General features: G+C 36.8%; 1 protein-coding gene across 7 annotated transcripts in view; it reads right to left on the bottom strand.

The window, feature by feature from the left end:
* Window positions 1–14,328, bottom strand: part of Wdr62 (WD repeat domain 62) — a 439,571-nt gene that overhangs the window by 12,240 nt on the left and 413,003 nt on the right. For all 7 annotated transcript variants that reach the window (XM_081728141.1, XM_081728142.1, XM_081728146.1 and 4 more), the window contains 4 exons: window positions 12,037–12,152; window positions 8,959–9,133; window positions 4,233–4,344; window positions 2,776–3,098 (listed from right to left, as the gene is read on the bottom strand). In XM_081728141.1, coding sequence (XP_081584267.1) covers window positions 2,776–3,098; window positions 4,233–4,344; window positions 8,959–9,133; window positions 12,037–12,152 — 726 coding nt within the window. The remainder of the gene's footprint in view (window positions 1–2,775; window positions 3,099–4,232; window positions 4,345–8,958; window positions 9,134–12,036; window positions 12,153–14,328) is intronic.

Below are 14,328 nucleotides of genomic sequence, written 5' to 3'. Positions count from 1 at the left end.
ACAGAATCGTGGAAATATGCATTAAATCACATGCTCTTTAACTTGTTCTTCTAGACAGAGCTCGTTTGGATGTAACAGTAACACTGTAGTTCGCTTGTTTGGCGCAGGGGAAAAGTTTGCCCTATTTCTAGCGTGTTGAACGAGAAGAGTGAGCGCACTTTCTGTTTCTATTTGTTATACATCAACTATGTAAGGAAAAAGTCTGTATGTGACTATCGCAACTTCAAGACCCAAGGAAAGAAAGAGACATCTTCCCGAAATACATCGTCAAAAATTTTACTCATTCTCGGCATAGAAGTAATATTAGGTGAGTTTCCAGTTTTTATTTATTACCAGTACAATCTTTGATTTTAAAGTTAATTCGATACACCACATCTATAAGTGCTCAAAATGACAAACGCAAATATAATAACCAATCATAATTTATCAAGAAAGAAAAAAGAAAAGTAACTTCAAAATAACTTTGGAGATGTACGGGTTTTGGATAGGCCTTAACTATTGGTCGATAGATTTGTTTCGAAGCTTTCTACGTCGTAAAGATGAAAAATTCACTGTAGTACGGAAAAAGAAAAGCTGCATAAGGACAGTGATATTATGATGAAATTTATGAACAATAGCTATACACACAAGAGGGAAGAAAAAGAAAGAATTTTTCATAAAAAAAAATTACAAAAATTGTCAGCGTGCATAGTCTCTTCATAGGTAGTTGGAAACCCTGTAAAAAAAAATATCTAGGAGTCAGGGGGAATAACAGGTTTCTTGCGAATAAAATCTAGTGTGATGAGTATACAGTTTAATACTACTTTTCTAATTTACGTATATTATTTTCGTATTCATCGCACATTGTCAGTGATTTTGTTATGAACTATAATAACTAACATATTTAGCGCCGGTGGTTTCATTAAACTTTGTAGGTTATACTGTTAAAACTAGTGTTTGTCAGCTCTAAGAAACTGCTGTATTCTCTAATATGATGTTCATTTTTCTTCTAAGTATGCAGTATGAATTACGACTAATTCCCGGATCATTCTCTGTACTATTATATGTATTTTAAAATTCAACACAGATATTAATCAATTTAATGAAAACACCTAGAAAAGTGTAACTTACCAGAATAATGTGCGTTGGACTACCTTTCGCCCTTAAAATAACTGCTGAGACGTGGAATGAGTCTTAACAGGTCATGAATGGTAATAAGTGGAATATTATAAAGGTAACTAAGAAAGTTATGTCGCTTTTTCATCCACCACCTTCGAACATCGATATGTCACCTAAGACGTACCTGGATGATCAAAAAAGTTACCACTAGCATCAACGATCTTCTGCCAACGTTCTGGAAGCCGATGGATTCCATCGCGGTAGAACTTGGTGGGCCGTGAAGTGAAGAAGATATCAAGTGCATCTGACACCTCTACTAGGGATTTGAACTGGTGTCCTCTAAGATGATAGTCCAAGGAATGGAACAGGTGATAACTGGACGGTGCAATGTTTGGGGAATATGGCGAATGAAATACGTTTTCCATCCAAGGCTTAGAATGGTGTCCCGGGTCATCCCAGCCACGTGGGGCTTAGCGTTGTCCTGTAACAGGAGGACCTCTTAGCGATTCAGAAGAAAGGCTTGGCTTATCTTCCGCCCCGTTGCAGCGGCGTTTGACCCCAGTTTGAACTCGTATGTTGACTCTGTCCTTATGCACGTTCACGGTGTAACTGACCTGCCACAAGGAGGTAGTATGTTGGATATACCCGTACCAACAACTAACCTTCGCCTTATCTCCATTCGCATTCAACTCACGGTGTGATGACTAATGGAACACAAACCTCCACAAAAAGCGACAGAACTTTTTTAGTTACTTTTATCCATCATTCCGATTGCAGTACATTATTCAGTTTCGTGAAACAGGAAGAGGCGGATATCTGCTCCGGATTCGTTTCTCCAAAACGGCGCATAGATGTTCAACTGTGTTCGCATCCGAGGATTGGAGGGCAAGGGGAACTTCATCCCAATGTGTCTCAAACCACGCCATGTAACTTGTAACGGACTGTGATTGTCGACAAAGGTTGTCTGAGATGCTGTTTGAGTTCCTCCGTTACTTGCACCGCAGTCTCACGATGGTTTTGAGTGGCTATTCACTTTAATGCTCAGAGGAACTTGGCACTGAAGATTTTCTTCTGACCCCTTTCCTCTTTCCCAATGTGGTTTTGTCTTGAGGTTTGTAGGCCATAATCATCTTGGACACTGTCCCTCGCATCAGCTTGGACAATCAACAAACATTACTCCTTTGGCATGTTCGTACCACATAACCAAGTGCTAACAATTTGCCGCTTGGAAACAACACAGGTCGCTCATTTTACAATATCACCATCCGCTAAGTTCACTGCACACTGCCACTGCCGTTCTACTGCTTCTTACGTCGTACATAGTTTGCCGTAAAACACCACCACCAACATTTGGCGCTGCCTAACCGTTATCAACCTAAACATTTGACGTGTTTTCAATTCCAAGTGTTTCCATTAAATTGAGAAGTATCTGTAGTGTTCACTAAGAAAACTTGAACATGTATATTTTTTCTAAATTTACACTTTTTTATATAAAAAAAAGGAAAAAAACTTTGGAACAACCCAAAGAAATATAAAAAAATCTGAAACTAAGCTCATCTAATAGGACATAAGTACAGGGGTTAGAAGAATAAAATAAAAGTTAATAAAAATAAAATAGTTTTCATAATTAACAACTTAACAACTAGGAATAATACTAAACATGAAGAAAATCATTACTTGGTGCACTGGCAACGTCCAAGATAACATCAGTATCTTTGACAGGCAACTCTTCTGGACTTGGCTCCATTTGGTGGCGAGGTGCTGGAATGGGTGGAGCGACAGGATTCTCTGAGTCACCTTTCTTCATAGTTGTCTTCTTTATATAACTTTCTTGCTTAGTTCTTGTGACAGTCATTATACTAGTCCCTTGAGTAAGACGCTGGGTAACTTCGCGCGCAGTTCGACTCATATCACGTTCACTACCAACACGAGAAGAAACTCCTCCAGTTCGTTTGTTGTTAGTACTTATTCCAAGACTGTTAGTACCATTTGTGTTTCCGCTAAAAGCAGAAAAAAATACTAAAATAAGTTTCACGAAGTTTTGCTTTGATTCTCATTAAGTAACAAATAGAAGACTTCTCTCAGTTCCTTTTGAAATAAGAATTCTTGGAATAATGTGAGATGATCCTTTATACCGCTATCTCGAAAGTTTCTCTCTTTGAAAATACAAACTATTTATTCCATAATACTAATATTCTCGACTTTTTTTTAAAAAAAAAAGACTAGAAATTCCTTAATTATACATATAAAATGAAGTTATATTTGAAACAAATTTTCCAGACGCAACAAAAATGTGTAACCATATCTATAATTATTATTGTAAAAAAGAACATTGTAAAACAAAAATATACTCTCCATGTAGACATTTATTTTTCCTTAAATATAAACTAATTATTTGCTGAGCAAAACTACATATTTTCATTAAAATTCTACACGTGTTACAGTTTCGCCAACTAACTCTTTGGCTTCACCAGACACTATGTGATACAGGATAACTCTAACTAATTGTTACTAAAGTAATACAAACTTTGAATATTTCTAAAATAAGATATATAAGCAATGAAGAAAGAATTTTTCACATTATATATACAAGGTGTCTCAAAAGTCCCCTGACATAGTGTAACTCTTATTATCAGAGTTACAACAAAATGTAAGAGGGAAACAGTCTCCAAATAAGATGTTTTCAATCTAAAGTGAAGGATTTTTTTTAAGAATCGGACGAGCCGTTTGGACTGTACACTCTTTATGCGCTCAATGTCAAATGAAAATGCAACGTTGCCATTTACCTGGACTCGACATAAGTGAATGAAGTTACTGTCTTTTACGCTAACGTGTCGATGGCCAGACCCCGTTTCAAACATGCCCCCATTCCCCATACTCTTACAAAATTTATCCATCTCCCGGTAAATGGCAACGCTGCATTTTCATTTAACATTGGGCGCATAAAGAGTGTCCAGTCCAAACGGCTCGTCCGATTTAAAAAATTCCTTCATTTGAGATTGAAAACAACATATTTGGAGACTGTTTTCCCTCTTACATTTTGTTGTAACTTTGATAATAACAGTTACCCTATGTCAAAGGACATACACACACAGATTTACAGTTTCATTTTTTCTCATGGAAACAAGTATTACCTTATAGACCTTTCAGTGCTTGTACTTCGTGGCCTTACAGTAGGTGCTTTACCACCTGTTGGAGCAGTCTCCTCTGAACTTGAATCTTCATTTCCAATTTGATTGAGGTTACCTGTAATAAAACACAGAAATAATGTACTTCTCTTTATTCTTACATGTAATTCGTTAGTCATAGCAATTAGTTAAACTTATCACCTACTACATCTTGCTATAAATTTCTTATATTGTTACAGTACGACTGGACACTTGAATTCTTTACTGGAAAAATTACTTTCCTTCACATAACGAAATGTCATCTTGTATTCTTCATATGTACAGAACTGATGAAGGATGAAGTCTCAAATCTTCGTAAACAGGAATATTGAGTATACAGATTTAAAAAAAACTTTCGATGTGTTATGCTGCTTCCCGTAAAATTTTCAAAAGCGAGCTGAAATTCATTAGCGGAACAGCTTTCACATACACTTTGTGCTCCACTTTGTGAATCTCAAAAAGAATTGTTCTTGTTTTTAGAAGGAGAATATTTGAAGATTAACACTCCTATTTACTAAGATTTGGAACTTCATCCTTCAATTCTGTACATACGAAAAGTATACGATGACACTTCACTACATGACATGAAAGGATTTCCTAGTAAAGGATTCCGATCTATAGATGAAGCCAGGTGAATATGCCGAAATAGTACAGAAAAATCTAGCAACACGTGGTAAGTCGTAAGTTTAACTAATTATTATTGATATGCGTGAATATATTATTCAATAAAACACAAGGTGGCCCAAATAAAAACAGCTCAGCGTGGTATAATGAGATACCGCTGAAAGAGTACCAAAATATAAAAAATGGTTTACCTGCATGTATATGCTGAAAGTGAGTCCCGTTAACACCAAGACACTTCTGCGCACGTCACAGCATATTGGCTGACATTGGCCTGTAGCTCTTCATGGGTGCTCCGGATGGTGTGGGTAATATTTTGCTGCAGTTCAGCCAAGGTATGGGGGTTATTTGCACACACTGCTTTAAGCATACCCAGAGATAATAATCAGAGAACAACTCCGGTAAACGAAAAAACCACAATCCCTTGCTTACTGTGCGCTCCTTTGTAAATAGTTCATGCACCAATGCCAGGATTTGTTCGAAGTCTGGCATATAGCTCCATTTTGTTGGAAGTAGGAGTATAGACTTTCTTGTGGTGTCAGTTCGTCGTGAAACTGTTGCAACAAGACACGATAAGCTTCACTATTCACTATCGATTCAAAGAACACTGGACCAACTAATGCATCCCTGAAACTGCACACCAAACACCAAGTCTTTATTCACGTAACTCGATAAATGGGACCATGCCTTGCCGGGCATAAAATACAGGAGAGGGTCCAAACGTCCATCCACAATCATTGTCAATAACCAACTAAAATATGCAACCCGTTTACCTGTGTCTTGGTATTGTTCCAGTTTCAGATACTTCAGCACACACTGATACGTTGTACGCAACATGCCTACTTTCTGGGATAGTTTCTGGGTACAATTTTCCTGCCTTTGTGTTAACCCGCTGCTGAATATCATGAACATTCTCCGTTTCGAACAACAATTGGTCCTACCTAGTCACATTCGTCAAGCCTGGTTTGATGCAACTTTGCACCTGGTTCAGAACACAAGCATTTCCAGGTAGTTTTGTCTCTGGGTATCTGGCAGTGAAAGCCTCTCGTATGTTCTAATTTGGCTCCGACCGTATATATTCTTCCACTATGAAATTCGCTGCTACATGGAAAACATCATTTTCTAGACACGACTTGTTTACCAGAACTGAACAGGCAGGGAATTCTAGTTAAACAACTACACATCGGGCGGTGGTACATCGCAGCGTCAGATAAGATGCTGTTAAACAACTGTGAATTGGGCGGTACACCGGTGTCAGCCAGAATTACTCAGAATTATACACAAATATTTACTCGTCTCTAGAATTACCTGGCCGGGCTACTTTTATATGGGCCATTCTGTATGTGGAGTTTAAATGTCATGGGATAAAGTAAAAACACAAGGTACTACCTCTGTATTTTTTCTTTCTCTTCCTCTTATACAAACAAAAAAACCCTAATTAAGTATAAGGATGCTATTTTGAATAATTCTATATTAATTTCAGATTCGATTCCTAACGGGAGTACATTTAATTCAGATCCCATGTTCAACTGAAGATATAATTCATATAGTTTCCGTATTGAAACGAGACGTTAAACAGAAAACAAACATGAAAGTTAACATTGTACGTATCTCGCACAGGAGACCTCTGTTCAGCGGAATCTTTTAAAAGGTAACTATTTTGAGATTCCATGAATTTCCAAACACACTAGACTAATCTTCAGAAATAAAAATCTGTATACATAATAAACGTACTACCATGAGGTTCCGTTAAAGGAAAGTTTCACATTATTCCAATTTTTTCCTGTGATTAGTTTATTTAGGAATATGATATACGGATCTTCTTTAAAAGATATCTGCATTTGAAAAACTACAGTTATCAAGTACTTGAAAAAGTTTATATATATTTGTAAATTAAGAATAGATTTAAAAAAAGTTTTACCAGTAATACCGGAGAGAATTTTAAATCTCAAAATGTCTAAACATGTCTAAAAAAACAAACAAACAAACACACACACAGACACACACACACACACACACACACACACATATATATATATATATATATATATATATATATATATATATATATATATATATATATATATATATATATATATATATATATATATATATATATATATATATAAAGCATAAAGTAGATATTCATGTTTGGAAAATTTTCTTTTATCTCTAGAATATCACAATACGACTGTTTTTACTTTGAATAACAACAAACTACTTCTTAAAATATTTTATGCACTTGCTTCGAGTAATCAGGTACACCATTTTAAGTACATAGCAATTATATTCGATATGTTATGGTATTTAATCGTTTATTTAAAAGGTGTAGTTGAAAATCACTAATTGCTAGTCGTAGTGTGAGTCAATACTTTGTGTGTGTAAGTCAATACTTTACAGCTTCAGTACTATATCATATACTTTATAAAGAAAAATATTGTACTTCTACAAGGTGTCACAAGACTTTACATTGAGCTCCTCTGTGGCTAAGCGGTTAGCGTACGCGCCTTTGGCGTGGGAAACCCGGGTTCGATTCCCGGCGGGAGATCATGTGGTTCGGATTCCACGTTAATCAGTAGGTCCACGTCTCATATAGCCTCGCTGCTGAACGGGACGTTAAACTCAAAATAAATAATAAAAAAGACTTTACAACTTTGAAAGTATATAATAATGTTTTGAAATAACTTCAGAGAATCGATATAGGTGTCAATTTGTAGCAAAACACTTCAAGTTTGACTCGCATAATGCCGTAATACCGCATTCCGTCACCGCGAGTGCCACTGTAATGCATTCTTAAAATGGCTATTCACTGGTGCGGAGCGTGCTCGCTTTGTATTTCATCGCAGCGTAGATTTATACGGAACAAGGTAAGCCTAAAATTTACGGTTGGCACAAGAACTTTGTTGAGACTGGTTGTTCTGTTCGTCATGTGAAATCCAGGTCGCCCACCTGTTGCTACTGCTGTTGTCGAACAGGTTAGGGAAACCTTACCCGTACTCTCAAAAAATTAACGCAGCGTGCGTCTTACGAGACAAGCATTCCACAAAAGGCTGTTTAGCGAGTGCTACGTAAACGATTACACTTGAAACCATAAAGATTTATAAAGGTACAACAAATTACTGATGTAGATAAGGCTGTTTAGCGAGTGCTACGTAAACGATTACACTTGAAACCATAAAGATTTACAATGGTACAACAAATTACTGATGTAGATAAGGTTGTTCGTGGAGAATTGTGTGGAAATGTGGATAGAGGAAGACGAGACATTCCTTAACACAATTATCTTCAGCGATGAGAGTATACATTTCGTACAAGTGGCATGGTGAACACACACAACTGTAGAATCTAGGGCAGCGAAAACCCACGTCAAAGCACTGAACACGTCCCTGACAGTTCAAAGGTAAATGTGTTTTGGTGTTCACAGAGAACACGGTCTCAGGTATCGCGTATCTTGATTTGTTGGAAAAATTTTTAATTCCTCAGATAGATGAAGACAAACAACAAGACGTGACCTATTACTACCAGCAAGACGGTGCACCGTCTCATTTCCTCAAGGAAGTTGGAGATTTCCTTGATATTCGCTTCCCACTTCGGTGGATTGGCTGTGCAGGTCTAATAGCATGGCCACATCGCTCCCCAGATTTGGCACTTACAGATTTCTTCCTGTGGGGTTTTGTTAAAGATGTAGTGTATGTTCCGCCTACCAGACAATCTTGGAGACCTGAGGAATCTCATCTACGATGCCGTTGCAGAAGTTACGCTCAATCAGCTGGAAGGAGTGTGAGAAGAAATTGAGTTCCGGTGGTGGGATGTTTGCCGCATCACCAATGCAGTCATATCGAACCAAAAGGAGATTCTGAACTTAAACTTGAAGTGTTTTGCTACAAATTGACACCTCCCTTGTTCCTATATGTAATCTCAATAAATTTCTATATGCTTCCAAAGCTTTAAAGTTCTTTTTGACTCACCCCATACTTGCAGTAAATGATTGACTTTTATAATCTAAGAAACAGTTCCAGTATTTTGGTATTAATTTTCTGTTACACTAATCATTTTTATCATCATTACATACCTGCAGAATATGCTGTTGTTAGACTGCGTCGTCTCCCACTTGAGTTGTTTTTGTTATTAATCTTGTTCTGAGAACTTATGGTAGGTCGCATTGCTGAGGGTACACCAGTTAGTCTCGATCCAGTACCTGAGTTGTGCCCTTTGTTCGCCAAACTAAAATCACTTTCAGAGTCACTCTGGAAAACAAAATAATTATGTTACAAATAGCATGTACAATACATGATCAATACCTTGAAAAAAAATAGTAAGAAATGTAGAAGTGTTTGAGCATGACTCCATAAATGATTCAAAAACGGCGGATATATTCAGATATAATTCATATTATAATTAATCTTGACGTAAACGAGAATAGACTACTGATAAACAGTGACTGATAAACAGTGCATTTTAATTTACAAGGTCATTCAAGAAGAGTTTAAAATAATAAAAGTTAAGATTTTATTTTTATTAAGATGAATGAGGGAACTCAAGTAGATGTCTTAATGATATTTATTTATTAACTTTGCTTAAGTTTTAAATTTCCTCTAGTAAAATAATCCAGAATGTATCCGTAAACTTATATAATTCTCTAAGAAAGTAATTCCAACTCTTGCATTCATAAAATGAATTACTAATATATACAGGATGAGTTTTTAACTTGAGACTGCAAAATATCTGGAGAAATAACCATAGGACGGAAAAAAATGTTCGAAATACAGTTAATATTTTGGAAGGAAAAAAACTGTTATAAAATTAGCCCACTCTATCGTCCCCCCTGGAGGAGGATAGGGGGCAAGTTTGAAAACTTGAATGGGAGTCCTCATTTTTTATTGCAGATTCGGATTCTACGACGAAAAAACAAGTTAATTTTATTTGAAACATTTTTCTAGATTCGTGGTAGATGGCGCTGTAATCAGTGAAAACTAGTTTCACTAAGGTTTATTTAATTGAGTCGTCATTGTTTAATTGCAGAATAAATATGTGATAAACAGTGTAAATGTTTTCTCGACTCGTGATAGAAGGCGTGGAAGATTGATCTCATTCGGTGTGAATTCGGATAATTCAAATGTGGCATGTGCAATTCGAGCTGTCTGCGGTGGTAATTGTAGTTGAGTGTCAAGCATTTTACCTGCTGCAACGCTCCGCGGTCATGCCATTAGGCAAATTTAGTTCAAAAACAACAAATGAAAATATTTCTAAACAAATAAAGCAACTACACGAAAGTAGTAAAAAATATCTAATTGGCTGTGGTATCAGTAGTACCCAAAATATAAAATAAAACATACTTCAAAAGTAATACAAAATAGACGAATGAAGCGAGTGATAAACTTCTTGATCACAATTAAGGAAGTGAGTATCAAATATAAAAAATATCTGGTAGCTCTAAGGTATCGTAGGCGTGGACCAAGAGATATGCAGCCGACAAAATGCTTGGCACCTACGCGCTACTACATTTGAATTGCGCGGGGGCTCAGTGGTAGAGCGTTCACCTCCAGTGCGTGGGGTCCCTGGTTCGATCCTAGCTCGCGCCGTGTGGACTTTGTGGTGGACAAACACCGTGCTCGTGGGTTTCTTCATAGTTCTCCCGTTTTCTCCCACTTTCTTCATTCCACTATTTCACTTATCTCTCATCATCACCGTCTCCTTTAGCCTAACCGGCATAACCGTGGGACGTAAAACTTAAAAGATTTCATTTTCGTATATTTGAATTGCACGGCAACCTTCTATGCCATCTATCACGGGTCGAGAAAACATTCAAGACAAAAGATTTGCACTGTTTCTCGCAGATTTATCTTGCAATTAAACGCAGTGACTCCCAACTGAAGAAGCTTTAATGAAACTAATTTTCACCAATTTCGCGTTATCCATCACAAATCGAGAAATAATTTTTCAAACAAAATGTGCTTTCCCCCCGTAAAAACCTAATCTGCAATACAAATTAACGGTCCACATTTAAGTGTTTAACGTGGTCCCTACCCCCATGGAAACTAATTGTATCACAGGTGAATTTCCCCTCCAAAATATTAACTTCTTAATTCGAACATTTTTTCGTCCGATACTTATTTCTCCACATATTTTGCAGTCTCGAGTTAAAAAAACTCATCCTGTATGTAATTGATTACTTAACAGAAAACAGTTGAAACAATCAATACTCAAAAAATACAATATGAATCCTTTCGTTAAAATTCTACATTAAACGGGAAAGGAAGCGGGGAAAAAGAAGAAATATTAAAGAACAGAAAAAGTTCAGAAGCATCCAGATGGACATGTTTCAACGTAAGGTCGTGTGGTGGCGTTACAACCCTGTAAGTAAAATAGGGTTAAGAAAAATGAAACATTTCTTGTTTTATATCCCAGAATTACGTTTATCAAGCTAAAGAAGACGAATGATTACTGATAATGGGAGAATTGGTCGAATGAGAATGAGGAACAGGAGAACTCGAAGAAAGTCCACGAATATGATGTTACCTACCACAAACTCATTCACCCTAGGATCGAACAGAACTTCCAGGAGCAGAGGTGATCGCTCTACTAGTGAACCACTGTGATTTCTATGGAGTTAAATGAGGAAAGAGAAAACTAATGGAAAAGGTACGTCAAAGTGTAGGAAAGCGAAAGAATAATAACGGGAAAAAATATCATTTTGTGTAAATAGGCAAATGCTGCTCTAAACGGTTTTTACCTTTTTCTGTTCTTCAGTTTTTTCTCTTCTCTCTCCTCCTTACCTTCCTCATCCTAATGAAGTGTTTTAGCAAAAGTGCTCATAAACATATTTTTTAATGTTGTAGTTGTGTTTTCATTATTCTCTGCTAAGTAATTAATTCTTTATTCCGGCCTTAAACCGTTTGTTCCAATCGTACAGGGAGATAGAGAATGTATAAACAAAATAAAAAAAAAGTATCAAAGAAATGGGATGGCCCTTTGACTCTTGTAACAGATTAATCAGTGTCTAAAGACAAGAGGTCGAAAACTCTGATCTAACCTATAAACAGTTCAATTTTTTTTTTACTAGGAACACAGCTATTCTCTTAATACAGAAACTTTACATAGAAAATATATATATATATATGTTTCCATTAGGTAATAAAATTATATTTACCTGATTCAGCACCCCGACGGAACTGCTGCGTGTCATATTCGTTCCTGTATTTGAGCGATTACCTTGCCTTGGCAAAGTTCTTGAATTGCTTGCTTTATTTTGAATTTTTCCTGAAACTGAAATGCATTATTCGTTTCATTTGACGTTTTTCTGTTTTACAAAGTTTTATACAATTATGTATAAATATACAAACATATCAAATCGTGCAATACTTCAACATTAAGAGGGAAAAAATCAAAATAATGAACTCGTTAACTTAAAAAAATAATAATAAAGTATGTAACAAGGGCTAAAATACTAGAGATACAAACAATACTCAAAACGCTGACATACCAAACTGATCAGCAAGTATAAGAGATTATTTCAATTAACGATAAATGTAATCAAATATAAAGTAATGGTTTAAAGTACGAACATAAAACCTACTATACAGAGCACCGATTGCGTTTTTCCCCACTTTACTTATGGTCGAACTGATTAAAGAACAGCGTAGCTTTCATTATCTCCGTGATGTCTTCTACAATTGAACTAATCAGTGTAACTACACTGTTAAGTAGATAACAGCGCAAACTTGCGTTTAAGAGGTATTGGTGTTTTCCTCCCTCCTTTCCTACCAGACAAAATTTTTAACACAATTTTACAATGATTTACATATCTTGTATAGTAAGAGCTTGAGCTATGTATATACAACTACTGTAATTCTACTGTAGTTACTTATTAATATACGACAATTTGGTAATTTCCAGGATTATTTTACGTCTACCAATTCACAAACAGTAGGAGTAATACGGTCATTTTTCTTTATTTTTAAACAGATTACATTTTATGATAAAAAAATGCTTTAAAATAACTCTCCCACTCTACGGCCTACGAAACCCGAGGTTCAATGCCACTGACTCCTATCCTTAGCCAACTGGATCCAGTTTCTACTTTGTATTCCTATTTCTGCGAGATCCATCTTAATATTGTCTTCCCATCTGTGCCTAGGTCTTCCTAATGGTCGTTTTCCGATTGGTCTTCCAGTTAAGACTTTGAAATCGTTCCTCCTTTCTTCCATCCTGGCTACATGACCTGCCCACCTGAGCCTCATAGACTTGATGACCCTAATAATATTCGGTACACCGTATAAATTATGTAGTTCATACGGTTTCCGCCATTCGTTTCTTCCTCGTTATGAAGTTTCCGCCATTCCCCACTCCCGCCCCTTTTGGTCCGAATATTCGTTTCAGGATCCTGTTCTCAAATACTTTCTATGTTCTTCCCTCAGAGTCCCTGTTCCTAATTGGTGATTTTTATTTCCTTCCTCGTAAAAGAAGGTAAAATTTCCGGAATTCACACTGACTAAGAACACGACTGCTGGCTGATTTGAATGTAGAAATTCTTTATAACTCTTTCTATGTTCTTCCCTCAGAGTCCCTGTTCCTAATTGGTGATTTTTATTTCCTTCCTCGTAAAAGAAGGTAAAATTTCCGGAATTCACAGTTCCATTGCCTTCCCACCTTACTTCCTGAACTCCTACTACGTCCATCCTGTATTTCTCTGACTCACGGATTTTAACGCGCCTGCCCTATAAAGACTTCTAATATCCCACGTTCCAAATCTCATGTCCATTTTCTTTTGCTGAGGTCGTACCACGTTATCAGTCGTGGTCTGAGGCTTCTGTGAATGTTTCTGAACATTTTTTTTTTTCAGGATGAGGTTGTTAGCCACACCCAAACCCTCGAGCTGGAGGACCACTTCTTGTCGTCTGTCCGCGACCACTTATTCAGTATGGCTCAGTGGTAGAGCGTTCACCTCTGGTGTATGGGGTCCCGGGTTCAAACCCTGCTCCCGCCAAGTGAACTTTGTGGTGGACAAACACCGTGTGCGTGGGTTTTCTCGGGGTTCTCCCGTTTCCTCCCACTTTCTTTATTCCACCATTTCATTCATTTCTCATCATCACCGCCTCCTTTAGCCTAACCGGCATAACCATGGGACGTAAAACTCACAGATTTCACTTCATTTTCATTTCATTTCATTTTGCTTATTCAGTATATTCGCAGCTAACTTCTATATCTAGAGGCTTTCTCCTCGATCCGCAACCTGAGGACGCGCCATGCCGTGGTGACAGGAACCCACGCGTACTTTAAATAAAAAGGCATCGATATAAAGTAACATAAAAGACTAAAGTACATGAATCTACCCACCATCCGTTACCCTTATATAAAAGCGAACTATTGTAAAATAGAGCATTGCAAGAGCCAAATGAAATATAAGCACAGAAATCAGATAAAATTATAAGCTAAATTCAAC

This window comes from Thermobia domestica, chromosome 10, assembly GCF_964235325.1.
Source record: "Thermobia domestica chromosome 10, izTheDome1.hap1.1, whole genome shotgun sequence".
Taxonomy (NCBI): domain Eukaryota; kingdom Metazoa; phylum Arthropoda; class Insecta; order Zygentoma; family Lepismatidae; genus Thermobia; species Thermobia domestica.
This window is presented reverse-complemented; position numbering and strand designations above follow the sequence as displayed.